At 40.2% G+C, this 27,764-nt stretch overlaps 1 protein-coding gene across 1 annotated transcript in view; it reads left to right on the top strand.

Annotated features, from left to right (window-relative positions):
* Nucleotides 1-3,883: 3,883 nt before the first annotated feature.
* The window catches only part of UTP20 (UTP20, small subunit processome component), a 101,951-nt gene continuing 78,070 nt past the window's right edge, over nucleotides 3,884-27,764 (top strand). Inside the window, exons 1-16 of the mRNA XM_003783310.3 lie at nucleotides 3,884-4,103; nucleotides 5,026-5,106; nucleotides 6,145-6,211; nucleotides 6,320-6,452; nucleotides 6,876-7,064; nucleotides 9,664-9,745; nucleotides 11,419-11,556; nucleotides 12,023-12,178; nucleotides 12,752-12,898; nucleotides 12,983-13,117; nucleotides 14,391-14,468; nucleotides 16,271-16,449; nucleotides 22,842-22,997; nucleotides 23,137-23,225; nucleotides 24,835-24,940; nucleotides 27,109-27,259. Coding sequence (XP_003783358.1) covers nucleotides 4,059-4,103; nucleotides 5,026-5,106; nucleotides 6,145-6,211; nucleotides 6,320-6,452; nucleotides 6,876-7,064; nucleotides 9,664-9,745; nucleotides 11,419-11,556; nucleotides 12,023-12,178; nucleotides 12,752-12,898; nucleotides 12,983-13,117; nucleotides 14,391-14,468; nucleotides 16,271-16,449; nucleotides 22,842-22,997; nucleotides 23,137-23,225; nucleotides 24,835-24,940; nucleotides 27,109-27,259 — 1,932 coding nt within the window. The 5' untranslated portion in view covers nucleotides 3,884-4,058. The remainder of the gene's footprint in view (nucleotides 4,104-5,025; nucleotides 5,107-6,144; nucleotides 6,212-6,319; nucleotides 6,453-6,875; nucleotides 7,065-9,663; nucleotides 9,746-11,418; nucleotides 11,557-12,022; nucleotides 12,179-12,751; nucleotides 12,899-12,982; nucleotides 13,118-14,390; nucleotides 14,469-16,270; nucleotides 16,450-22,841; nucleotides 22,998-23,136; nucleotides 23,226-24,834; nucleotides 24,941-27,108; nucleotides 27,260-27,764) is intronic.

The following is a 27,764-nucleotide window of genomic DNA, read 5'->3' as shown; positions in this document are numbered from 1 at the left end:
GTGGTGGGCGCCTGTGGTCCCAGCTACTTGGGAGGCTGAGGCAGGAGACTCACTTGAGCCCAGGAGTTGGAGGTTGCTGTGAGCTGTGATGCCACCGCACTCTACCCAGGGGAACAGCTTGAGGCTCTGTCTCAAAAAATAAAATAAAATAAAATAAGAGTATATTAAAAAAAAGAACAAAGTCCCTTTTTTCCAAATCCCTTTATAGAGATCTTTTGTTCCTCTAGGCGATGAGGAAACAAAGATTAAAAAGAAAAACTTCCGGGAGCTTCTTATAAAGCTACAAAGGAAAAAAATGAAGGAATTGTGTGCATAAGTCTCCTGGCTAATGAATAGGGCAGGCAGAGCCATAATAGAAAAAAAAGAAATAGAAGATGGTATGTACTATTTAAGGCCTTGGCACAGAGGGCAAAAGCTAGGAGCAAAGAGATCGTCGTAAAGAAACAGTAGTGTTTTTCATTGCTGCTTTGGAGTTTCCATAGAACCTCAGAAACTTAACTTTGGGAGAGACTTTAACAATCATATCATTAACTCACAACCAATTCAGGGATTATATACTCTTAAATTTGTCAGGGTCGAAGTAAGTATTGTACGCTTTGTTTGTTCAACAAACATTCACTAAACAACTCTTAAGTTCAAGGAGGGCACTGATGTTACAAAGTTGAGAAAGGACATGGTTTCTGTTTTTAAGGAATTTGTCAGGTAACCAGAAAGTAGAGGATAAATGGTCATTTATTTATCCATTCAGTAAACATTTTTTTCCATGCTCTCTGCACCAACACAATACCTTGATTGATATTATTAATATTTTTATTTTATAAATGAAGAAGTTGGGTTTCAGAAAACTTAGGTAATTTGTCAAAGGTTGCACAATTACGGTGCCTGGCATCACTTTAAGCATCTTTCATTAGCTTATTTACTCTGCACAACTACCTATGAGGTAGGTACTTTTGTTACCCAAAGTCATACTACTAAGAAATGGTATGATTCAAACCAGATAGTCTGGGGTTCCAGTACTTATGCTCTCAAACACCATGTTCTATTGACACACCGTTAAACCAATTAAAGTTAAGTCATACTCTGTTTCTTTTCTAATTGTATAAATCTTTCACCTTTTACTAAAGGTAAGTCAATCTCTGAGGACATATAATGAGTAATGTTGACCCAAATTAAATGACTGAGGCAGAAATCTCAATCAATAGAGGTTTATTAAGCAAAGCTGAGGATGTGGATGCACTTGGGAAAAACACGAATTGCGGACAAAGCTGTGTCTGTTTTACTGAAAGGGAATTTGGAAGTTTCAGCATTGAAAGGCTTACAGAAAGTGGGGGAGACGGGAGGAAGGGATAGTGAGACAAAATGTTTACATTCTTGGGAGACCTAGGAAAATTTACAAATTCCATCAGATAAGGTGACCCTTGGAAGAAAAAAAGAGAGTGAAGGAAGCATCAATTATGTAGACGTCCCTGGGTAAGTGGAAGAATGATCCGATCTTGTCTTTGTTTTGCACCTGTGAAGATAAACGTGTAATTCATTATTATTGTGGAATCAGACAGACTTTAGTTTTAGTAGCTAGATGTAGCCCGCACACCTAAAGCTATAATTTGCATGTCCATACTTATAGGAGGCCAGGGAGGAATCCCCTTAATGAATAACTGTGCAACCAGTTCTTCATAGGTGTCTGAGGCCTTTACCTTCTCTTTTGCATAAAGAGTTTGGGGGTCATCCTGATAGTTTTATGTTCTTTTTACATTGTTTAATGCAAAAAAAAATTTTTTTAAAAAGGGTTAACATAACTTGCGTCAGTTCTCTTATTAATAGTTTCTTTGATTTTTCATTTTTGTCTGCATTCTTTATCGTCCAGTTAACTCTATTACCAAAAATAAATAATAGAGAAGGGAAAAGAGACAATTATATGAAGGTGATTTTGGCAATAGGCTGGGAATATTACTTAGAGTGGGAGCTGCTACCCTCAGGCGGCGTCTGTAGGCTTCTGACTCTCTGAAATCACCTACACATTTTAGTGTGAATGAGCTTACTTGCATTGTTCTGGGGAGAAGCTCCACAGCTTTCTTATATTTCCCTGAGGATTAGTGACCCTTATGAAACTAAGAAACCTCTAAAGAACAAACAAACATAAAAAGGCCAATTATTAGCCTTCTGGAAGTCAACCAAACACCTCAATACTTTATCATTAAAAAAATAAAAACTATAAATACTATGAAGGGAAAATATTTAGAACTACCCTGTGATGATGGTATAATGCCAATGACAACATTTTTAAAAATTTTTCTTTAGCAATGATTTGAAAGTATTATGTCCACTTCCTCAATTCTGATCACCTCTTCAATCCATGTATAGTTTGGCTTCTTTTCTTCCAACTAGACTTGTACGTGTCAAGGTCATTAGTGACCTTCATCTTGTCAGATCCAATAACCATGTCTCTATCCTTAAGTTTCAGTACAGTTGGCCGCTAGCTCTGCCTTTGCGCCATGGCTGGTCTATTTCTACATTACTAGCTTCCTTTTCCAGTCACAGACACCTCACACTGAGGTATTTAGGTGTATTTAAGGTTTACAAGACACACTTTTAGCCCTGACTGCTACACTGAGCTCTATACAGCAAAGAATCCAACTGTCTATTTAACATCTCTCCTGGACTATCTAAGGTATAAGCACCTCAGACAAAATATTTCCAAACAGAATTAGTAATACTATTACCATCTTTCTCATTCAGCTCCCAGACCAATAGAAGACTCTTAAGAAATAGGGGTCAGCACCTGTGGCTCAGTGAGTAGGGCACCAGCCCCATGTACCGAGGGTGGCGGGTTTGAACCCTGCCCCGGCCAAACTCCAACAACAACAACAACAACAAAAATAGCAAGGCGTTGTGGCAGGTGCCTGTAGTCCCAGCTACCTGGGAGGCTGAGCCTGTAGAATTACCTAAGCCCAAGAGCTGGAGGTTGCTGTGAGCTGTGATGCCATGGCACTCTACTGAGGGCAACAAAGTTGAGACTCTGTCTCTAAAAAAGAAAGAAAGATCGAAAGGAAGAAATAGGTGAAGAAAGGAAGGTTGGTTAAATCGGGGGAAATTATATTTACATTTTTATTTTTAAATTGCATAAATATTTGTGTGTATATATAAACTTTTTCCAATTATCTTTAACAACATATTATGCAGTGACATTAAAGTTATAAGAAAAACACCAAAACATTAACAATGAATGGTTGCACATGAAATTAAAAGATTTCTCTTTAAAACTCCTTTTCTATTTTCCAGTTTTATTTAGAGCATAAGGGTAATAATATCAGAATCTGGAGTCTGAGTGAAGACTGCTGTTTACTAGCTGCACAATTTTGGTTTCCTCTTGTGTCAAAGGGGCTTAAAAATACACAGATGTACCTCCTTAAATTTACAAGGTGTCCAAAAGGTCACCATACACACATAGGGAAAATGGTCGCTGAATGTACCTCTGTTTACAAAATATTCATTATAAAATTTTACAAACTATTTCTCTATGTGTTGATACATAAATATAGAAATATTAAAAATACAAAATACGAGTTTTTAAATTTTTGTATCTTCGGTGACTTTTGGGGTACCCTGAATTTAGGATTCCCAGTGAGGTTTCCTGGGAAATCATTGATGGAAAGAGCTTTTCACGGCGCAAGGTACACGATGAGAGGCAGTCATGTTAGCTGAGAAGGATGGCAGGCCTGTTTTCCTTTATAATGAAAATACGTATTTTTCTTGCAAACCCTTACTAAAGGGAGTGAAAACAATTTTGCACACAAGGACCAGCCGCGTTAGCAGCCCCCACCTCCCGCCGGCTCCGGGACAGGCCGCGCTTGCTCTGTCCGCTTTTCCGCCCACGTGACCAATCAGGCTCCTCCCCACCTCCAACATGGCGGCGCCCAGGGCTTTAAGTCGCACGTGAGGAAGTCTGGGCGCCCGGGAATTAGAAACGACAACTCGTGAGACACTCTCCTCTCCTTACTGTTGGTTGCATCCCTTCGACCCTTCTGCAGGCCCTCCCGGGCCGCTGCCCCTCTGCAACCATGAAAACCAAGCCTATTTCTCACAAGACCGAGAACACCTACCGGGTGAGCACGGGAGTTTGGGCCGGGAGCTAAGGGTCCCTCCCTACTGCCTCAGTCTTGAGACTGATTCTGAGCGGGACTCCAGGGGCTGTAGAGTTCTGGGCCGGGTGTGAGTCACTTCCCTGGAGACTGGCGGAAAGAGAGAGACTTTGCGGGAATAGTAAACATGAGATGGGGAAGGGAAGCCTGGGCAGCAAGTATCGCCCTTAAATTTGTGTGGAGTCTGGCCGGTAGTGGGAATTCCCTTCAGTCCAGCGTTAACTTCATTATCCCAAGAGATTGCTTAGGTCGGATTCTCCCTACTCTTTAATCTTTAAAGACCTAATTGGGGGGCGGGCCAGCTGGAGGATGTGAGCGATACCCACATGGGCATCTGATGGCTGCTACAGCACTTGTTTGTCCCTTGATAGTTTGTTTCCAGATTTTCTTTACTATGCAACTGTAGGTCTGTATATGTTTAAAAACATCTGCGGTAGCGACTTAGCTAGTTTTCTATACTTATGGCAGGGTATGAAAGCTAATAGATCTAGTTAGACCAATCTCCAGCCTTCACCTCAGTTCTCTGGTTAGCATGGAAATTTTATTTGAAATGACATTGTTGAAAGTACAAATACATAGAAGTGCTCATTATCTTTCAAAAGCAGTTCAGTACGTTTGTTTAAAGGTTTGTTATCTTTTGTGATTCATTATTGATGCCTGCTTTTAATATCAAAACTCAGTTTATACATTTTATGATAGAAAGCACACATCTGAAATTACTAGCAAAGCATACTGTTACTTGTGATGATAGTACAGAAGAAGCTTATTGAAGCTTTAAACCTGTCTACTTTTACAAGGAAATTGCCAACATATAATTATTATACAGCACTCAGATAGTGAAGATCTGATAAGTGATGATGTATCTTAAATATGCTTTCTCTCCCAGTTTCTAACATTTGCTGAACGACTGGGGAATGTGAATATTGATATTATTCACCGGATTGATAGAACTGCAAGCTATGATGAGGTAAGAGAATGTGATATTAGCCACCTTCAGGTATTCATAGTCTGTGTTTTAGTTTCTCCTGTTAGTAAAAGTGAACTGTTTTTCAAGCCATTCTTTTGTGGACTTGTGATGTATTAGAGCGTTCCCATCTAATACAGTAGCCATACATGGCAAATTATATTTAAAGGAAATTAGAAATTCAGGGGCTCAATAGCCATGTGTGACTAGTTGCTATCTTATATTGGACAAGGGCAGGTATGGAAAATTAAAATTCCATGGCTGCAGAAAGTTCTGTTGCAGTGGTTCTTAACCTGTGGGTCGCAACCCCTTTTTAACAATGAAAATACATGCAGCATTAGGAAAGTTGAGAGCCACTGTTCTGTTGGGTGCTGCTCTGTTACGCAGCTAACTTGACTTGATACTCAACTGGATTTTGTGATCTTAGCCTCTCCTTTTTCCATATGCTACAAATCTGTATTTCTGCAGCTATAATTGCAAAGTGATTTTCCTGGGGTTTAGTTTCCTCCTCAAGAAAGTGGCTAGACTGCATAACTTTTTCCAGTTCTAATTATGCTCTAACTCTGTTATTCCTCTATGCAGAAATCTTTTTCTTTTTGCTACACTAAGTCATTTTTATTTTGCTTACCTTTTTAAGGTCTTGTATAACGTGCCTTTAGCTTGGGAGTTCAACCTCAGTTTTTACTATTCTTCGCTTGACTCTTGTCAAACTCCACTTACTTGTCTTTGAATGTGTTGTCAGCCTGTTAAGTTGTGTTATAGTGTTTTGAGAACTCATAATAAAGGGAGCCTCACCTAAACTAAATTCTAATGGGCTTTCAGAGAATTATTTGCTGCAACTAAGTCAATGAAACATTGTTTTTCTAAATTATCCGTTGATATTATACTTCTGATTGCTTTTTAAAGTGTGTTAGTTAATGCTTTTTAAAAAAACTTAAAAGTTTTGAACTCTTGACTATCATTGTCTTAAGGTTATTAATATATCCTTGTTCTATTTACTTGGATCATTGTGTGATTAATGGACTGCTTAAATCTTGACAGGAGGTTGAAACCTACTTTTTTGAGGGTCTGCTGAAATGGAGAGAGTTGAACCTCACGGAGCACTTTGGTATCTATTTTGTTCACCCATAATTTGCACTTTATATGTTCCATACAACTAAACAGTGGAGTGATGGAAAAGAACAACATACTCTCTCTCTTTTGTTTCTTCGCTCAGGGAAATTTTACAAAGAAGTTATTGACAAATGCCAGTCATTCAATCAGTTGGTCTATCATCAAAATGAAATAGTTCAGAGTTTGAAAACTCACCTGCAAATTAAGAACAGTTTTGCCTATCAACCTCTACTGGAGTAAGTAGCATCTTGAGAGAAAGCTAACTGCATTTATCGGAGTTTTAAGAAAGATCATGTTTCTCAGCTGCGTATATCTTAGATCAAATGCTTATAATTTAGAAACAAGAAGAATTTACCTTTTCTACTCGGAAAGGGTACATTGCTGTGTGTTTCGCATTTGTTATATAGCCCCAAAAGAATCCATTTTTATTTGACACTGTAGGAATAATTGACTGCAACTTATGATAGAATGTACTTACTTGCCTGATTTCTTTGCTGAACTTTTAAAATTTGAAGAATTTTATATCATTTGAGGCTTTACGCAGAAGTATGTTGCTTTAATTAATCCTGTGATCATAAGCTATCCATGATCATTAAATATATTTGTAGCCTTTTTGAAAATAAAAAAATAATAATCATTTGCTTCTTTGTATAATCCAGTTTGGTTGTGCAGTTGGCCCGAGACCTACAGACAGATTTCTATCCACACTTTCGAGATTTTTTTCTGACTATCACCTCAATCCTGGAAACTCAGGACACAGAGTTGTTAGAGTGGGCTTTCACCGCCCTGTCGTATCTTTATAAGTACTTGTGGAGACTGATGGTGAAGGACATGCCCAATATATACAGGTGATGCTTTTCTCTAATATATTTTTAACTTGCCTTTCCTTTTTAGGTTGGCTTCTGACTCCAAATTACCTTTCCAGCTCAGTGCCTAATTATTTCTTTGTACAAAGTTGATTTCTCTCACTAAAGTAGTCCACAGTCTAGTCTGCCTATCTGTGTTGACCTGAAATCTGTCATCTATAGCTATTCAAATTATACCCACCTATCTATCTGGGCATTGTGGTGGGTGCCTGTAGTCTCAGCTAGTTGGGAGGATGAGGCAGGAGGATTGCTTGAACCCAAGAGTTTGAGGTTGCTTTGAGCTATGATGATGCCATTGCACTCTACCCAGGATGACAGTGAGACTCTATCTCCAAAAAAAAAAAAAAAAAGTATATATACTCACCTATCAAAGCCCAACTTGGGTTCCATAACCTCCACAAATATTTCAGGTGCCTTGGCTAGAAGTAAAGCTTTGTACTCTGTATCCCTTCGGTCTTTTTAAACCACGTATGTTATATAACTTTGCTTGTTTATAATGCAGTGTCCACTGTAAACCTGTGAACTCCTTAAGACCCCTATCTTAATTATCCACATTTACCCAGCCATTTTACTAAGTCAAAATAGACACTCAGTATTTGTGAGTAAATGTGGACAGGGAAAGAGATTGAATTCCATAGTAGCTTTTTGTTTATAAAGTAAAGAAAGGATTGTTTACTAAGTCTGGGATTTGGTGGAATTTTCATTTTGGTCTTCTGGTTGTTTCTATGCATTGTAATTGCCACAGGAATCTTTAAAATAAATGATCAGCCTTTTACCTACCAATAAAAAGTGTAGACAGGGGATAGGACAATAGATTTTTTAGTGCCACCCTCTTCACCCTGCTCACCCTTTTCTTTTAGGAACTTTGAAAAAAGAATGAAGAAGAAATATTTTCCCAGCTTTTACTAAGTTTCTATGAAGCTTTTGGTAAAATGTGTTAGCAACCAAGATGATTTCATTAAACAACCAACAATGTCTTTGGGGAATATATATAGTTTATGTGGTTTTATGACTTGAGCTGTCATAAAAACTGTTACTTTAATGTCTCTAAATCAGGCTGTTCAGGTCTACATGTACTTGCTTGTAGCATGACATTTTAAGTAGCCTGGATATTTTCACTCGAGTGTTGCTGAAACCAAGCTCAACAGATTCCTGTTCAGATGAACTCTTCTTACCGTTGCATTCATGCATGTGTTTGTAAACATGCATTGAGTATCCGCCATGTGCCAGGCCCAGTTTCATTGCCCATTTTCTATCAGTGATACATCAGAATGTTTGTCCTCATTTCTGCGTCCTTGCACTTTAGAGGCATCTTTGATTTGGTTGTCCTTAAGGACTCTAAATGCTCTTGATTCTGCCTTCACACACTAAGTGACTGTTTATTGGATGCTGTCTGTATGTTGGGCATATGAAATGCGATCAAAAATAAAACAAAAATTTCTCTTTTCACAAAGTTTACCTTTTGGCAGGGGAACAACATCTTTGGCACAGGCCTGGCACGTTTGGGGACCATCAGGGCATCCTAGATGCAGAACAGCCTGTATGAGGGTGAGAGTAATCAGGTGATGTCACAGGAGTAGTGAAGGACCTTGGGGACCACTGTAAGGCCTTTGGCTTCACTGCAGCGCTTCCTGCCATTTCCCTCCCTCCCAGTTAGATTCTTTCATGCCCACTGTTAGCCTAAACTTGTATGGCTTGAACAGCTTTTTAGTTGGATTACCTGCCTCTTCTCCCCCTTTTTTCATCCTACATATTGCTGCCAAATTAATCTTTCTGAAAATGTCATTTCTCATTCAGCCTCTATTTATTAGTACATGCTGCAAGCAAGGGGCTATTAGGTACCGAGGTTATGGCAAAAATAGGATAAATATGCTCCACACTCTTCTATCATTAAGGAGAACAATTTAAACAATGTAATTATAGATGTATAAGTATTTAGTCGTAACTGCATGGTCATGACTTAAATGCTTACGTTTTCTGCCTCACTTTTACCATCTGTAGGATGGGGATAATAACAGTACCCGTCCCATTGTGCCAATTAAATGAAGTAACACAGAGTAAGTGCTTATGTAGATGTGAGCTGGAGTCCAAATTTCTGTGCTTGGTGTTCAGACATACCTTTTTACCTGGACGGTTTTTGACAAAACTCAACTATCTCATCCTTCCTTTTTTAGACAGGGGCGCCTCCTTGTTATCTCGTGGCCAGGATTATTGATGCTTGCCTCGTCGTTGTTCTCACTTTTATCTTAATAACATGCACTCCAGTCCCCACCTCATTCTTCCTGTCATTCAGAACTCACCACAGGTTTCGACTTTACATGGAGTCTTGTCTATTAGCCCAACACCACCAATCCTAAGACTCTGAGTACTGTGGCCTTTGGCCTTCTGTTCAACATGTGGTGTCTCTGTAATAGAATGAGATTTTGAACTTGGTTTATACTTGCTATGTTGAATGAGATTTTGAACTTGTACTTGCTCTGCATTCCTTGCGTACCTAGCAGCGTTGGATGTATCGTTGACATGTATGTCTTTATTAACATTATATGATTAATTAAACTTGTCTTATTTTTCTCATGTATAGCATGTACAGTACACTCCTGGCTCATAAAAAACTACATATACGAAATTTTGCTGCTGAGAGTTTTACTTTTTTGATGAGAAAGGTTAGTCTCATTTTATATATTTATTGGTAGTTAAGAATCTGATGAGTAGAAGCAGATATCTTTTTTTAATGTGGTTATTATATTAATATTCTCTCTCTATATATATATTTATATACAGAAACCTGTTACTATCTTGCGGTTGTCTCATAGTAAGGTTTGGTCTTTGTTCACAAATTAGGGAGGGGCGGCACCTGCGGCTCAGTGAGTAGGGCACCGGCCCCATATGCCGAGGGTGGTGGGTTTGAACCTGGCCCCAGTCAAACTGCAACAAAAAAAAATAGCCGGGTGTTGTGGTGGGTGCCTGCAGTCCCAGCTACGTGGGAGGCTGCGGCAAAGAGAATCGCCTAAGTCCAAGAGCTGGAGGTTGCTGTGAGCTGTGACGCCACGGCACTCTACTGAGGGCGACAAAATGAGACTCTATCTCTAAAAAATAAATAAATAAAATAAATTAGGGTGACATGATTTGGGCATTTTTATATTGTTATTTAGGTTTTGGGAAGCTTTCATTGTACAAGGGCTGTCCTGACATTATCCAGCCATTGTTAATACTGTTTTTCATATTCCACGTCTGGGGACTTTTTGGATAGCCTTCGTGCATAGATATATCAAAAGTGCCCTCTGGGCAGAACCCATAGCTCAGTGGGAAGGGTGCCAGCCACAAACACCACGGCCAAAGGTTCTAACCCGGCCCGGGCCAGCTAAAAACAACAGTGACAACTGCAACAACAATGACAAAATAGCCAGGCGGGTACCTGTTGTCCCAACTACTTGGGAGGCTAAGGCAAGAGAATCACTTAAGTCCAAGAGTTTGAGGTTGCTATGAGCTATGATGCCACGGCACTTTACCCAGGGCAACAACTTGAGACTCTGTCTCAAAAAAAAAAAAAAAGTGCCCTCTGATTCAAGTCGGTAAATACAAGGTCAGTGATACTAACAGGTATTTTTGTAGTAGTTTCCTATAAGGAACTGGTAACATGGTATCATGTGTGTTTGTCTAAAATTTCCGTAGTAAATTTTAGAGAGTTTTTGTAATAAAACAAAAACACTGGTGTTCCATTTCTTTTATGCTCATAAAATATAAATGTTTGATTTATTTTAAAGGTAAAATGTTGCCTTGTGTAGTTTCTCACAACACCTGTCTTCCATCATACACACTTTCTGTCACACAGTGAATTCATCACTCTTGATGTGACATTCCAAATAATAAGACACTAGTAGAGCAGTGTGGAGCATTACAAATGTCTGTTTCTTCAGAATTTTTTCTCAAGTTTGTTTTGGTTATTTATTTACTTACTTTGGAGACAGAGTCTCACTTTGTCACCCTTGGTAGAGTGCTGTGGTGTCATAGCTCACAGCAACCTCAAACTCCTGAGCTTAAGTGATTGTCTTGCCTCAGCCTCCCAAGTAGCTGGGACTACAGGCACCTACTACAACGCCTGGCTATTTTGTTTAGAGTTGGGGTCTTGCTCATTGCTCAGGCTGATCTTGAACCTGTGAGCTCAGGCAAGCCACCTGCCTTGGCCTCCCAAGTGCTGGGATTACAGGCTTGAGCCATAGCTCTGGGCCTTTCGAGCATATTTAAAGATGAATATGTTGAATAGCAAATAAGATTTCCCTTTTTAGATATATTTATGTTTGTTAATATAATTTTCCATTTTTATTTTACTTTTCAGGTTTCTGATAAAAACGCTCTTTTCAATTTAATGTTCCTTGATCTTCATGAACATCCAGAAAAGGTGGAAGGAGTTGGACAGTTGTTTTTTGAAATGTGCAAAGGAGTTAGAAATATGTTTCACTCCTGTACAGACCAGGTGAGTAGCAGGGTGGAGTACTTGGAGTCTATGCGGGAGGGTTAAACAGAAAGGAGACAGACTCTAGGTCAGTAATGTGCAGAGAGGATGGTCCAGAATCAGCAGAAAGCACCGGATGGGGAGTGATAAGGGCTTCACAACAATGCTTTCCTGATGCAGGCCCTGGGCAATTAAGTATTTTTACTTACAAAATCATTACTGTCGTTTTTATCCTGAATACTGGGAGGTAACACAGTGGGTGAGGGTTAAGTTGGGAAGCAAGCCCTTGTATTATAAAATTACACATCCTGGTTTGGAAGTCCTTTTGGACACAATGCTTAACTTAATCATCAAAACTGGCATAGCCTTGATTATTCCAGACCAGAATTTTTAAAGTAGCTAATATAATCAGAGTGGTAATTGCAGGGTGATACTTCTCAAGAAAGGTTCGTATGATAATTGTAATGACTTACATCCATTCCCACAGGCAGTGAAACTAATTTTGCAAAAGCTGGGACCAGTGACCGAAACTGAAACACAACTTCCATGGGTTTTAGTTGGAGAAACACTTAAAAACATGGTCAAATCCACCGTAGTCTACATCTACAAGGAACATTTTGGTGTATTTTTTGAATGTTTGCAAGTGAGTTCTAATCTTTAAGGGGTCTATAACAAGGAGTCTAAGAGTTTATTGTTGTTATTCTTAGTTTTGCTGAGTACTCCTGGAGATTGTATTTTATGATTGTTTTCTTTATACTTCCAGACACATCTTGGGATTTTCCTGCCCTCCACCCCCTGTACTATTTTTATTTGATACGATACCTTGAGATGCAGCAGAGAATAGTGGTTAAGAGAGCCTCTAGAGCCAGACTTCCAAGTCTTGGCTTTTCCCCTTACTGCTATTGACTTGGGAAAGTTATTCAATGTCCCCGTTCCTTAGTCTTTTCATCTGATAAATATTCCCTACTAATACTAATAATATTCCCTACCCCAAGATTGCCGAGAGAATAGTGAGTAAATACTTATAAAAAACTCAGAATAGGACACTGAGTAAATGTCGTCTGTTATTGTCATTGGCGATTTCTGATAAATGCGTCTTTTTCTTCCAAAGCAAAAGAATATGTAAAGTTGAATTGCATCACACGGTATTGCCATTATTGCCTTAGCAGATGAGTTTGATATTTCATGGTTATTCTATTATATTCTTTGTTTGCAGGAGTCTCTTCTGGGTCTAGGTAAAACAGTAACAAAAGCTAACTGTTGTGAAAGCTCTGAACAGATGAAAAGGTTGTTAGAAACGTATCTAATACTCGTGAAACATGGAAATGGATCAAAAATAACCACACCTACTGATGTTTGTAAGGTGGGTTCCCAACTTAATAAGCTTAAGAGTCTGTTATGAAAAGCTGATTGCCAAGTATGCATTGGTTGTTTGTTTGTTTTATAGGTGTTGTCCCACACATTACAAATTGCCGATCTTTCCACATCCTGCCTGGAGACCCTCTTGGATGTCATTTCTGCTTTGATCCTAAGCGAAAATGTTTCCTTGCCGGAGACCCTCATCAAAGAAACCATAGAAAAAGTAATTTACTTCAACAAATATTAATTGAGTAGTTAATAATATGTTAGCAGTGGAGAAGCTGTTAGGAAATACAAATGAAGCATGACAAAGGCGCTTCCCTCGGGAATTCCTAATCTTGTTAAGGAGATGTGAATTGCACGCTGTAATGGAAATAAGCAGAATAAAGTGCGGTGAAAGCTAACTCTATACACCCATTGTTCTGCAAACATACATAGTTTCCTATATCTTGAGCTAGGTCGTCTGGGATGAACACTATGATGCCTGTGGTTCTTGATTGTTTTGAGGGACCTGGGAGAGACTAGTTATGACCTAGTGAACTGATCTGTTGGTGGAGGTATATTGAATTATAACCATTGATTCTGCCTGGGGTTGAGAAACAGAAATGTTTTCAAAGGACCTATATTTGGGGTAATCACTGAAGGTTGAATAGCAGTCTGCCAGTCAGAGAAGGGGTTACAAACACAAGGAGGGGGAATAGCAAAGACATGTGTTTATGAACGTGTACAGCCGAGCACGGTGGCTCACGCCTGTGATCCTAGCACTCTAGGAGAATGAGGTGGGTGGATTGCTTGAGCTCACAAGTTCAACACCAGCCTGAGCAAAAGTGAGACCCTGTCTCTACTGAAAATAGAAAAACTGAGGCAAGAGGATCACTTGAACCCACAAGTTGGAGGTTGCTATGAGCTATGATGCCATGGCACTCTACCCAGGGTGACAGCTTGAGACTCTGTCTCAAAAAATATATGTGTGTGTGTGTGCAGTCTGGGCACATGCACACTTGAGGAGGGGTGACCTGATATCTGGAAAGCTCTGCTTGGCTTTGGAAAGTCAGATTGGGTTTTATGCTGCAAATAGTGGAAGGCCCTGCACGAATTCTAAGGGGACATGTGATTTGCTGAGATTTACACTCTAGTGAGTTTGGAAGATGGAATTGAGTTTGGAAGTGGGATTGAAAAGCGATCAGTTGGGTTCTTCCTAGCTTTAAGGCACGTAACAATATACTTTTGGGGAAGGTGTGAAATTATGCTTCTTGCCTTTTCATAATTCTTATAGCTGGGCAAGAATTGAGCAGCTCTGAGCAGAGCCCTATGTAATCGTTAGGAATATGGTGCCCTTTGCATCTGCATAAGTGACTTTGGAGAAGGCTGAAGATTTGGAAAGAAAGCTGATTGAAGTGTGTGCCCACCATTCCTTTCTATAACTGCTTTTTGGGGGGAAAAGGGATAGTACTCTCCGTGTACTTACATTCATATTTTTTACTTGTGATCCACAGATACTTAAGAGCAAATTTGAAAGATGTTTAATTTTCAGTTTTTCTGAAGTCATGTTTGCTATGAAGCAGTTTGAGCAGGTAAGCAAGATATTATTAGGTTTGGGGTATTTTAAACAAAATATGTCATGATAAAATAATCAAATTTGAGATAACTGGGATTTTTGTTTTATGAGAAGAGCACAATAAGTATGTGATGTTCTTGCAATGTTTTGTTAAAAGAAATCATGTTCAGTTCTAGGTTGTAAGTGAAACTGTTTCATACATGGAGGCATTTAAAATGATACCCAGTAGCCAACTTGATTTTTCTTTTTTTTTTTGAGACAGAGTCTCACTATGCCACCCTCAGTAGAGTGCTGTAGCGTCACAGCTCACGGCAACCTCAAACTCTTGGGCTTAAGCCATTCTTTTGCCTCAGCCTCCCAAGTAGCTAGGACTACAGGCGCCCTCCACAATGCCTGGCTATATGTTTGTTGCAGTTGTCACTGTTGTTTAGCTGGCCTGGGCCAGGTTCAAACCCACCAGCCTAGGTGTATGTGGCCCGCGCTGTAACCACTATGCTACGGGCACCAAGCCTATTAGAAGAAGTTCCAATTTTATTGTGAATTCATTTCATTGCTACTACAAAATAGGCAACCTGAATGAGGTAGAAAGCTTTCCTCAAATCCTGAGTTTGTCCCTTTCTCCTTACCCCCATCAAAGATTTGCCCCACCTCCTAACTGATGATGATAACCCTACGGGATGCTTCCTGGAAACCTGTCTTTGGAATTGTTCTCATTCTTCCTTTGGGTGTTTAATAGTATATATTCTTACAAAATACATAGTTTCATCTGTGTCCCCCATCCCTCCCCCAAAAAGTCCCTGAAACCTTTTGTACACATCCTAGACTCTGTTGCTTTCTGCTCTCTGAGGATTCTTTAGCTCACTCGGGTTTTCTTAGCAACGGCTTCTTTCCTTTCTCTCCTCTTCTCTTTGGTCTTTTTTTTTTTTTTTTTTAGTCCTATTTGTATCTGAGTACTGTCTATATGTGGTTTAAAAAATCAAACAAGGCTATAAAAGGCAGTCATTTGTTTCCTACTCTCCTCTGACCAGCAGCGACCACCTTGAATGATTTTTAGCGATTTTTTTTCCTGGTATTGACCTTGTATTTTTAAATCCTCTGAAGGCACTTTGGTTTGTTAGTTTTAGTTCTCATCTGGAGAGATGGATTTTAGTTCTTTTATGCCCCTCATCCTCCCAGGAGAGTTATATCCTGAATCTTAGCTGCATCCATATTCACCACATCCTTAATCCTTATCAACAAGAGTATTTTATGAATACAGACTCTTGTGTGTGCTTTCCCATTTTTCCTGGAGTTTATAATTGCCTCATTCTGTAAAAACTGCAAATGGTTTCCTTTGAATAACTGGTTAGTAGATCTGTCTTTGGACAATGGTAAATAAATGCCTTTTGCCTACAAACTGTTAGGTCACTTAGCTCAATTTTTCTTTTTCTTCTTTTTCCTTGGTGGCCTTCTTCCTGGAGCAGTTCCATTCCGAATGCACTCTCTCAGTCCCCTGCGTAGAGGTTATACTGAGACCTCCAGTAGCTTCTCTCCTGTTTCCTGGGCCCCATGTTTTTCTCTGGCTCTAGTTTACTCTCTAATTTTGGTGATGAAAAAAATAGTCCTAGAATCTATGCTAGGACTCCGCCTTATTTCCCCCCAGTTCATAAGACACTGCTGAATTGCCTTTAGCTTCTGTTGTCCTGTGGAAAGCTCTCATGCCATTGTGATTCCTGATTCTTTGCTTCTAATCTAGTTATTCTGAAATGTTCAGATCTTCATTGGGTGTTCTGAAATTTTTAGCTGTTAACGAGTGATTTTATTTTCGCTTATTTTTAGCTTTTCCTACCCAGCTTCCTCTCCTATGTCGAGAATTGCTTCTTGATTGATGATGCTGCCATCAGAGACGAAGCTCTGGCCATCTTGGCCAAGCTCATTCTGAACAAAGCCGCGCCTCCCTCTGCTGGCTCGATGGCAATTGAAAAGTACCCTCTGGTTTTCTTACCACAGACGGTAGGGTAAGTTCTCCATTTTTATTCCATTTAAGTATAGTCCATCAAGAATACTGTGAAAAATGAAGATCTGTATATATGAACTAGAAAGACGTCCACAGTAAGTTGTTACAAGAAAAAACCAAGTTGTAGAACTACCTATCTAATACGTACAGTGCAATCTCATTTTGCAAAGCGAAAACAAAAAGTGTATATAAGTGCAGAAAAACATGAAAAGATACACAGACCTATTAACTTTGTTTATGCTAGAAGGATAGTAAGGGAAACAAAGAGGTGACTTAACTTTTCTGACCACTTATTTTAAAATAATTGTAGACTTACATGCTGTCTGTAAGCGCCTGGATGGAGGGGTTTCATATTCCCTTCCCTCCGTTTCCCCATTGGTGCATCTTGCACAAGCATACAACAGCGTCACAACCAGAAAAGTGACATTGGTTCAATCCAGCAATATTATTCTCCTTGTTTTTGTGCACTTCATCCTGCGTGTGTGTATGTATATGGACATACAGGTCTACGTGGCTTTATCACCCATGTGGATTTGTGGACTCTGCCAGCGTGAAGATAAAGAACTATTATATATCCCTTACCACAAGGATCCCTCATGCCACCACCTTTCAGTAGTCACCCTCACTGTCTGTTCCCTACTCTCTAACCCCTGGCACCTACTAATCCAGGGTTTTTCAACCATTTTTTATCTCACAGCACACTTAAATTATGTTGATCCAAAAGAAGAGTTAAAAACTGTATACTTGGCTCAGCGCCAGCCACTACACTAAAAGTGACATGTTTGAACCCAGCGCTGGCCAGCTAAACAACAGCTAAATAACTACAACAAAAAATAGCTGGGCATTGTGGCGGGTACCTGTAGTCCCAGCTACTCGGGAAGCTGAGGCAAGAGCATCGCTTAAACTCAAGAGTTTGAGGTTGTTGTCAGCTGTGATGCCACGGCACTCTACTGAGGGTGACATAGTAAGACTCTGTCTCAAAAAAAAAAAAAGTAGACTTTGCTTTGAACTTCTGTCAAAAATAATTTGATATCTTTAAAAATTTTCCTAGCACATTCATGATCCGCTCATAGTAAGACTCTGTCTCAAAAAAAAAAAAGTAGACTTTGCTTTGAACTTCTGTCAAAAATAATTTGATATCTTTAAAAATTTTCCTAGCACATTCATGATCCGCTCAGAGAACATCAGTTGAAAGTCACTATACTAATCTCTTGTCTAGTTTTATAATTCTGTCATTTTAAGAATATTTTGCAAATGGAATCACACAGTATACTTTTTGAGATGGGCTTTTCTTCCTCAACATAATTCCCTTGAGAGTTGTACAGGTCACCGTGTGTAAAGCAGTCCTTTCCTTCTCATTCTGGTGTGAATGTGGCAGAGTTTATTTAATCATTCACTTGTTGAAGGACATTTAGACCCATTTCCAGTTTGGGGCTACTATAAGTAAAGCTGTTACAGACATTTACATATTGGTTTCTCGGAGATAAATGCCCCCGAATGGAATTGTGTTGTATGCTAAGTTACGATAAGTACGTGTTTAGTTTTATAAGAAGTGCCAAATAGTTTTCCAGAGCAGCTACGACATTTTTCATTCCTACCAGCAGTGTTGGAATCAGCCACCTACTTTCCATCTTTATCAGCTTTTGATATTGATCACTATTTTTGCCAGTCTGATAGAAGTATAGTGATAATCTCATTGTAGTTTTTATATTTTTATTTATTTTTTTAACCAGCAAGACCAATCAGATAATGACTGTAGTTTTAATTTGCATTTCCCTAATGGCTAATGATGTTGAAGCATCTCTCCCCGTACTTATTTCCCATCTGTATGTCTTTTCTAGTGAAATATCTGGTCTGTTCATTTCTTATGTTCATTTTCTTTTCTTTTGAGATGGGGATCTCACTGGTTTCCCGCTTGGTCTCCAACTGCTGGCCTCAAGCCACCCTTTCACCTCCCGAGTAGCTGGAGTTCATCAGTTTTTTTCTTTCATAGATCATGCTTCTGGTGGGCAGTCTAAGAGCTCTTTGTTTAGCTCTAAGTCCCAAAGATTTTTTTCTTGTTATTTTTCCTAAACGTTTTATAATGTTAACGTTTTACATTTAAGTCCATGATCCATTTTGTATAAGGTTTGAGGTTTAGGGCAAGTTTCCTATTTTTTTGTTGTTGTTGTTGTTGTTGTTGTGCAGCCTGGAGTTGTCCCCTTGCTCCATTGAACTGCTTTTAGCATCTTTGTCAAAAACCAGCTGGGTGTACATGTGTGGGTCTACTTCTGGGTTCTCTCTGCCGTTTCTTCCCTTAAGGGAAGGGTGTTCTGTGTGTGTGACTTCCTCCAATACCATATTATGTTATTACTATGTAAGTCTTGACATCTTTAAATTAAAATTCTCTTGCTTTCCTCTTTCTCAGAATCGTTTTCACTATTCTTGGTCTTTTACCTTCCTATATCAATTCTAGAATAAGCTTGTCTATGTCTTCAAAAAATAACCTTGCTGGGATTTTGTGAGGAATTTTATTAAGCCTATTGATCAACTTGGGGAGAATTGACATCTCTCCAAGGGTACACAGAACAATTAACTTTGTTTTGTCAAGAGTATGTTAAGGGGATAAAGGAAGTGACTATCCTTTATAAAATTATATGCCTTTGTATCATTTCAGTTGTTAGAAGGTTTACTTTCTTAATTTCAGTGAAAACGACATATACCCACTAGAAGTTAAAAATCAAAGTTTAAGTAATTGAGCGGATTTCGCTTTTTGTTTTTGAGATAGTTAAGAGGGATGTTTGCTTCTAGCAATTGTAGATTAGGAAATGGGTTTCCTTATCATTCTTTTGTTGTTAGACTTAATTTTCCGATTTCTGTTGGAGTAGCTAGAACTGTTGTTGTGTTTGTGGTTTGCTTGAGGCAGCAGGAATAGATAGATATTCCTGGAGTTTGTGCTGAATACTCAGTTTTGAAGCTCAGCGGAGCTTCAAAGCAGAGCTGGCTTTTGAGCGTGCTCAGCCTCACATCCTGGAGGGGCCCCTCTTTTTAACACCACCTTAAACATCTACCTGCCTTAAAAGTAGCTTCTCTATCAAAACATGCTAACAGGATCCCGTTGGTTTTTTAATGTACTGAACTCTGATGCCTAAAGAATGAGTAGTGAGTAACTCCTGTAGAATTACCCCTTTGGAACGTTTCTCTGGATTTTGCAACACTAAGTCAGTCACCAGCAAGCAGATTCCTCGCGAATGTCAGAACTGTGGGTTCTGCTCCGTGGCAGGGAAGCTGCTTTGTTGGTTGGCCTCCATAAGGTGAACTAGGGGGCTGACTGGGTGTGAGGCCTTCTTACACTGGTCTCAGCCTCTCAGATCCTCCCGGGAGGTCACATAGTAAAATAAACAAACAACAATTTAGAGGTATTAACTTACAGCAGGTACTACAACTTCTGTGTTTTCTTTCTCTGATAAAACATCCCTCTGCCACCCCCCATGGAGCTAGGGCATGCCCAGATGAATGAATAGGAGCCTTTATCTTGATTTCTTCCGGGAAGACTTTAGCATAATTGTTTGAATATTCACAGTAATAATCTATCTACCCTCACTGGTTTGTTGTGAGGCTAAAAAGAGATAATAAATGTGAAAAAGCTCTTTGTGAGATAAATTTATTCCATCATTTGACAACAGTTATTTATAATATCAAGTATTATTTTGTTTTAGATACCTGAGTACAACAATGAGTAAGAGAAAGTTTCCTTGTTTGGGGGATGTAACATTCTTTTGGGGAGGGATATGGCCAGGCATATAAAAGCTGGTAAGCAAGGTGATTTTCATTATAGTAGAACCTCTGTTGCTGACCACCTCCTCATGTTGACCTGATTTCCATAGACACGCACCTCAGGTACATGTCAGCACAGCAGACCTGGTTCCTTGTGGTGACCACCTCCTCAAGTTGACCTGATTTTCAAAGACACGCACCACAGGTACATATAGGCAGAGCAGGCCTAGTTCCTTCTATTCATCACCTCCGTATGTTGACCAGTTTGTTGCAGTCCCTTGGGTGGTCAGCTTACAGAGGGTCTACTGTAGTGATAAGCAGCAGCCTAAAATCCCAGCATTTGGGGAGGGTGAGGCAGGTGGGGATCTCTTGAGCCCCACCTCCTACAACCTCCCAAAAATGTAGTTCAAGTGAGCTACGATTGTGCCACAGTACTTCAGCCTGGGTAATAGAGTGAGACCCTGTCTCAAAACAAACAAAAAAGGTAAGGTAGTGATAAAAAGAAGAAAAACCAGGGTGTTGAGACGGAGAGTAAGCTGAGAGCAGGCACTTGTTCCTTTCCTGAGAGGGAACCTTTGGACTGATCGTAATGAGGGGAACGAGCCAGCCTTACAAAGATTCGGGTGAAAGATGTGGGGGGGCCGGCGGTGTGGGCGCGGGTCACAGCCTTACAGGACAAGGTAACTAGTGTGGGTCTTACTGGAGGAGCTCATTGGCAGGTCTGATAAAGTGGAGGAGGGACATGACAACTGATGGCTCACTTTTTTTTAAAAGCAACTCAATGTTTGGTAGGACTTTTGCAGACCATTGAGTTATAGTTATTACTGAAAAGACTACACTAAGATGTGGTGACTTCAGGGAATTGACAATTAAATTAACTTAATGATCTGTCATGATATCAGACACTCAATATCCTGATAAATCTGAAACAAAAGAAAACGTAGCTAACTTTTGGATTAATTTAGTGATCAAAGGAGCACAAGAATAAAAACCAGATCTTCCACTTCTTTTGTATAGCAAGCTAACCAAACTGGAGTGGGAGAATAAATTATAAAACAAATCACTTTCCTTATTTCTAGGACTTTTCTCTTAATACATTTTTGTCTTTTATATAGGACTAAGGTATGTAGGACACCAGCAAAAATGAAAAGAGGCAAGTAAGAATAGTAGCAAAGTAACAGATACCCCCAAACAGAATGCCCTGTCAAGAAGCATCATTGACTAATCATGTATCAGATTAAAGCAGCTGGAGAAAATCACTTGTGAATCATAATCATTTTAATGGTACTTTTCAGCTTCATCACAATAACTTTACAATATCATTCTGTGTTTGTGAAGTAGTAAATTCATGTCAAAAAGGAAAGGGCGATGGAAGAATGGAAGAAGTCAGTCCATTCCAGTGAATTACCTCTCGGAAACATGCCCTTGTGTCTTATTTCCCATGCCCCCCAACCCCTGGTTGTTACGCCTTATGCTCCAGAAATAGTACTTAAAACTAGAAGAGACTTGGTTTAAGTCATGGAGCAAATTAAAATAGAAATAGAAAGAAGTAGAGCAAATGGAGGTGAATAAGCCTTTTACCGAATAGCAGTGAGGGACGCACATTTGTTTAGTTATTTATACTCAGCCACCTCCAGCCGTTCTTTCCCACAAGTACTCTACAAAAATAAGGAACCTATTTTATTTCAAACTTCAGAGGGCAAAGATCTATAGAGAACTCAGATTAATTGCCAAAGAGCTAATAACCCCTGAGCAAGAGACATGAACAGAACCTTCTCTAAGGAAGACAGATGAATGGCTAACAAACATATGAGAAAATGCTTATCGTCCCTAATCATCAGGGAAATGCAAATCAAAACCACCCTGAGATATCCCCTAACCCCAGTGAGATTAGCCCATGTCACAGAGTCCCCAAACTGCAGGTGGTGGCGTGGATGTAGAGAGAAAGGATCACTTTTACACTGTTGGTGGGACTGCAGATTAATACAGCCCCTTTGGAAAGAAGTATGGAGAATCCTCCAAGAACTCCAATTAGACCTCCTGTTTGATCCTGCAGTCCCACTACCAGGCATCTACCGAGGAGGTAAAAAAATTATTTTATCTTAAAGACATTCGCACTAGGTTGTTTATCACAGCTCAGTTTACAATTGGCAAGATGTAGAAACAACCTAAATGCCCATCAACCCAGGAATGGATGAATAAACTGTGGCATATGCAGACCGTGGATTACTATTCAGCCATAAAAAGATGGAGATGTCACATCTTTTGTATTAACCTGGATGGAGTTGAAACACATTCTTCTCAGTAAGGTATCATAAGAATGGAAAAGCAAATATCCAGTGTACTCAATATGAAGCCAGTAGATGATCTAATTCATGCCCACGTAGGAGAAAATCCAATTCAGTTCAAGTTAGGGAAAGAGGAGCAAGGGAGGGAGAGAGGGGAAGGGGTGTTGGGTGTGCTCCCACTGAATGGGCACAGTGTAGGGGTGTATGGCACACCTTTTGGGTGCAGGACACAACTACAAGAAGGACTCTCCTAATAAATTTAAGTATCGTGACTTGGTTGTTTGTACCCTCCTTTTAACCTGAAATTAAATAAAAAGAAACATTTGTTTATTTCCTTTTTATCCATCAGATCCTCTGTGAGGCAGATGAAGACTAGATCCCAGGGAGGAAACAAACAGTTCCCAGTGCTGGATCATCTACTGTCTGTAATTCAGTTACCTCCAAATAATGATACGACTTACTTTGCACATTCCTGGGCAGCCCTTGTCGTGCTACCTCAGGTTAGGTAAGAAAATAAACTCCATTTAACTTTGAAAGAAACACTTAACGTGCTAATTGAAATGTGTTAGCCCTTCCTCCCCATTCTGTGAGGAAGCTGTTGAGTGACAGTTTGAACTTGACCTTTTCCTCCCCTCTTTGGACAGACCTCTTGAGAAAGAGAAGGTGGTACCTCTAGTCACGGGCTTCATAGAGTCACTCTTCAGGACAATTGACAGCGGGAGCTTTGGAAAAGGTCAGTTACAATCCCCGTTTGTTCTCTTTCTCTTCTTCCCTGGCACACCCCAAGTAATTGTAAACACGTGAAATACTAGAGAATACTACTAACATTGCGTTCTGGCATAACCTCTGTTTGATATATCCAGGGGGAAAAAGAGGATACAAAGGGCATGTTTCACTGAGACCACACAATGTGGTTGACTGGGGTCATGATTGCGTTCACACAAGGAAGGTGAAACATCGCATGCCATGATGTAGAAGACCATTCATTTACAAGCCCCAGACTGTCTTGTTTCCCATCTCCCACACCCACCCGACCTCTGGTATCCATCTCATACTCCAGGCATTTCTATTTGCTTACGTTGAGCCAGACACATTCTTTTGCATCTGTCCGGCTGACTGTGCACATGTGTCTTCTCTACCTGGAGACCTTTCTAGGTCTTTGTCATTCATTCAGTGAGCTCAGATAAGCATAACACCTCTCAGAAGGCTTTCAGACTCTGCCAGGCAGAATTAGGTTACCCTGCCCAAAACACCTTTCCTGTTGTGTGCTTGTGTGTCTCTCCAGCCTGCAAGCAGCAATTTAAAAGCAGGCATTTAGTTTCATTCTAGCATAGCGTTTCTTTTCTAGCCCTTGTGGATAGTAGTCATTTGTTCACTAAAATATTAGTGTGCGACATTCTAGGTTGAATACTAAGCAGACATATTAGAAAATAAAGCACACACCTCTGTTGCTCAATAGCCACACGTGGCCAGTGACTACTATATTGGATTGCATCTACTTACCTGCACAAATAATTACATCACTGTAGAAAGTTCTATTGGACAGCACTGGTCTAGAGCCTAGACCAGGGGCTGAAAAATCTTTCTGTAAAGATTCAAATAGTAAATATTTTAGATTTGGTAGGCCACTATCAGTCCCTGTGGCCTATATATTATTTGACAACCCCTTTAAAATGTAAAGAAACATTGTTAGCTTCTAGGCCATATAAAAACAGGCTGCCTACCAAATCTAACTTGTGAGTCATAGTTTGCTAACCCCTGGGCTAAAGACTAAACAAGTGTTTAATTAGTATCATTAATTGAATGTATTATGGGAAGTAGCCATTGGATATGTGACTTCTCATAAATCGAAGAATAAAGTCAATGTGAGTTTTATTCCAAGATACTTTATTAGATAATGAAAAGTTCAAGCCTACCCTCCTCAAGAGTCCTGATAATGCCCGTGAGTGAGACCATTGTACTTCATCCTCATCTTGGTTAATGAAACATAATTTTGTTTTCAAGGGAAAGAATCTTGCTGGGTTGCCCAGGCTAAACTTGACCTCCTGGGCTCTGGCAATCCTCCTGCCTCTCACATAGTTGGGTTTATAGATGTGCACCACTACAACCAGCTCTAAAACGTAAATTTTTATCCTCTACTTCTGAGTAGAGAAAGATAAAGTCTAAGACATAGAAACGTCTCTTTTCTGCTGTATTTGGACACTTGTCAGATAATACTTTAAAAGGCATAAATTCACTTTGACCATATCCCATAACTAGCAAGTATTGAACAAATGAGACATTTCATAGTTACTGTGATGAAGGAATAAGTAAGGTGGTTTCTCCTATTTTTCTGCCCTTAGGAACCTTATTTGTTCTTTGTCAAGCTGTAAATACTCTGCTGAGTTTGGAAGAATCTTCTGAACTTCTTCATTTGGTTCCTGTGGAACGTGTAAAGAATTTAGTGTTGTAAGTAACCCCGTCTCATGTTTGACTTAGTAATGGACAAAATGTAAAAGCCCCAGCTTTTGCTAAATTTTGGACATAATAAAATCATTTCATTCTAGCTTATAGAGTGGAATGATATTCACACAGTAAACTTTAATCTTGACTTAGGTCCTCCAATTAAAATAAATGTTTTGACACCGTCTCTAAATACAGAGTCATCTTTGTAAAAGGGTATTTCATTGTGTGTGTAAATTAGTGTTGCGGAGTTCATAGGATTTATAATGCTGATCATTCCCAGCAGTAACACTGCACAAAGTTGAGCTTTCGTAACTTCTTAGTGATTTCAACATACACATTCCCACCACTTTCATATCCTGTCTCAGCTTGACATGATCAACAATTCAGAAAAGTTTGCTGTGATCTTTTTTTCTATGTGCCCAAACAATCCAGTTTTCTGTTTGTTGGTTTGGCTTATTTGCTTTTTACAGTTTAGCCAGGCCCTGATTTCCGTAGTATCTTCCATAGGGCCATTATTATGCCTTTTTTAAACACCAGGGCTTTTGAAAACCCAGTGAAGGCGTTTGCTCCTTTTCCAGGAGTCTAGCCCATTTTACATAGTAGTCCAAGGCTTTATACTCCATCCCAGGCAGATTTACTCATTCACTTTATTCAGTAAACATTTGTTTGTGTTTCTCATGTACCAGGCCCTTTTCTGGGTACTGGGAAATAAAGAATGAAACGGGCAAAATTCCCTGACTTCCTGGAGCATCGTTCTAGCCAGAAGAGACTATTAGATAGAGTAAATAAGTAAAATATATAGCCTAGGAGAAGGTGCTAAGTGCTATAAAGAAAAACAAAGCAGGGCCAGGGGATAGGAGAGTCCAGAGGTTAGGGATGGTAGCAGTTCTACACAGGGAAGCTTTAACAAGAAGGATTCACCTGAGCAGAAATCTGAAAGCAGCGTGGGACTAAGCCACGAGGGTATCTGTGGTCAGGCTGCTTCCTGGGGTCCAGACCTAGGGGCCACATGAGTGCGGCCCCTCTGGGCCTGGCTCGAGCAGCAGAAAGGCCATCGTGGCCCATGAGAGTGGGGGTAGGTGGTCAGTAAGAGAGCAGTGGGCAGATGTTGGATGTGGCAGACTGTGTGTGGCTTTTAGGCCACTGTGGGGCCTTGGCTTTTACTGAGTGAAGGGGAGTCTGCAGGACTTGGGCAGGGGAGTGACTGAGGCCTCAGTAAGCTCACTCTGCTGCTGTGTTGAGAAGCAAGAGTGGGGAAATCACGTGTTGCAGTAATTACAGATCTGGGCGAAGTTTGCATTTCTCCATGATCGAATTGGTTTAAATTAGCTTCTTTTAAGGAGGTTTATTTCTTTGACATCACCATATCTGCCATCCTGCATAGTCCCTTTTCTCGGCAGTTCTGATTATACTTCTCACACTTGAGTTCGTGGTATAAATGATGGAAAGTGCTGTAGAGGTTTGAAGCAAAAGGCTCACTCGGCCCAGAGTGGGTCTGCATGTTCCCTGGGAAAGGCCAGCTGGCCTCCCAGCCAGGTGCCTCCTAGCCTTTGAGACTTAGAGGCACCCAACAGGAGTGGATGCATTTCTGAGAGTAGTTACTGGGTTCTGTGTTTGGTGCTGGGCTAGTGAGTGATTTCACCCCAGGACAGCCTGGATTGGAGTCTTGTCTGCACTACTTCTTGTCTGCTCTGTGGCCTTGGGTGAGTTAGTTAACCTGGGCTTGAATGAGGACAGCAGATAGAGGTTAAGCAGCACGTCTAAGGTTCTACACTGATGAGCCATGGGGCTGGGTTCAAACCTGGGCCATCTTACCCCAGACCTGGGCCACTCCTGCATACTGCTGGCCGTATTCTCTGAGTGCCTGGCACATGGCAAACACTTATGTAAATACTACATACATATATTTTTATGTGATAATTGCTTACATCTGTGTAGACTGAAGAAACACCATTGTATCTGTAGTCAAAACAGTCTACTCAGACCTCTGCCTGCCTCACTGGTCCTGTGCTTCAGCATCTGTAAAGTTATTCTAAGTGTCCATGTGAGACTTTTGCATGTTAGCTTTTACATTTCCTTCATCAGTGCTAATTTTCTGTGGTTTATATTATAGTCTAAATACTCTGAGGTGTCTGGTGCGGCTTGAGTCTAATGAATAAATCTTGTTGCAGAACGTTTCCTCTGGAACCCTCCGTGTTGCTGTTGGCCGATCTCTATTATCAGAGATTAGCCTTCTGTGGCTGCAGAGGGCCACTTTCTGAGGAAGCTTTAATGGAATTATTTCCCAAGTTACAAGCCAATATTTCAACCGGTGTATCCAAGGTAATTCCATTTCGGGGTGTGTTCTCCGTCTCTCTCCCGTTTGTGTGTGGACTGCCAGTGATTGTCACAGCTCCTTAATCAGAAAATGCTGCTCTGGGTGATTTCAGTTTCAAGTCCTGATTCCTAAACATTGGCCTGCAAACTGTAGCAGAATTAGTTAGGAAGATTAATAAAAGTATAAATTCTGGGTTCCCACCTCCAAAGATTATGATTCACTAGGGCTAGTGTGGAACTAAAAAATCTATATAGCTTCTAAAAGTCTTCTGGGTGGGCTCAGCGCTCATAGCACAGTGGTTATGGCGCCAGCCACATACAGCAAGGCTACCGGGTTTGAACCCGGCCTGGGCCAGCTAAACAGCAATGACAATGGCAATGAAAAATAGCCAGGCATTATGGGTACCTGTAGTCCCAGGTACTTGGGAGGCTCAGGCAAGAGAACAGTTAAGCCTAAGAGTTTGAGGTTGCTGTGAGCTATGATGCCACAGCATTCTACGGAGGGCAACAA

Source organism: Otolemur garnettii, unplaced genomic scaffold, assembly GCF_000181295.1.
Source record: "Otolemur garnettii isolate 467f Iridium unplaced genomic scaffold, OtoGar3 scaffold00007, whole genome shotgun sequence".
Classification (NCBI taxonomy): Eukaryota; Metazoa; Chordata; class Mammalia; order Primates; family Galagidae; genus Otolemur; species Otolemur garnettii.
The sequence above is the reverse complement of the archived record's forward strand: the minus strand, read 5'-3'. Positions and strand labels throughout refer to the sequence as shown.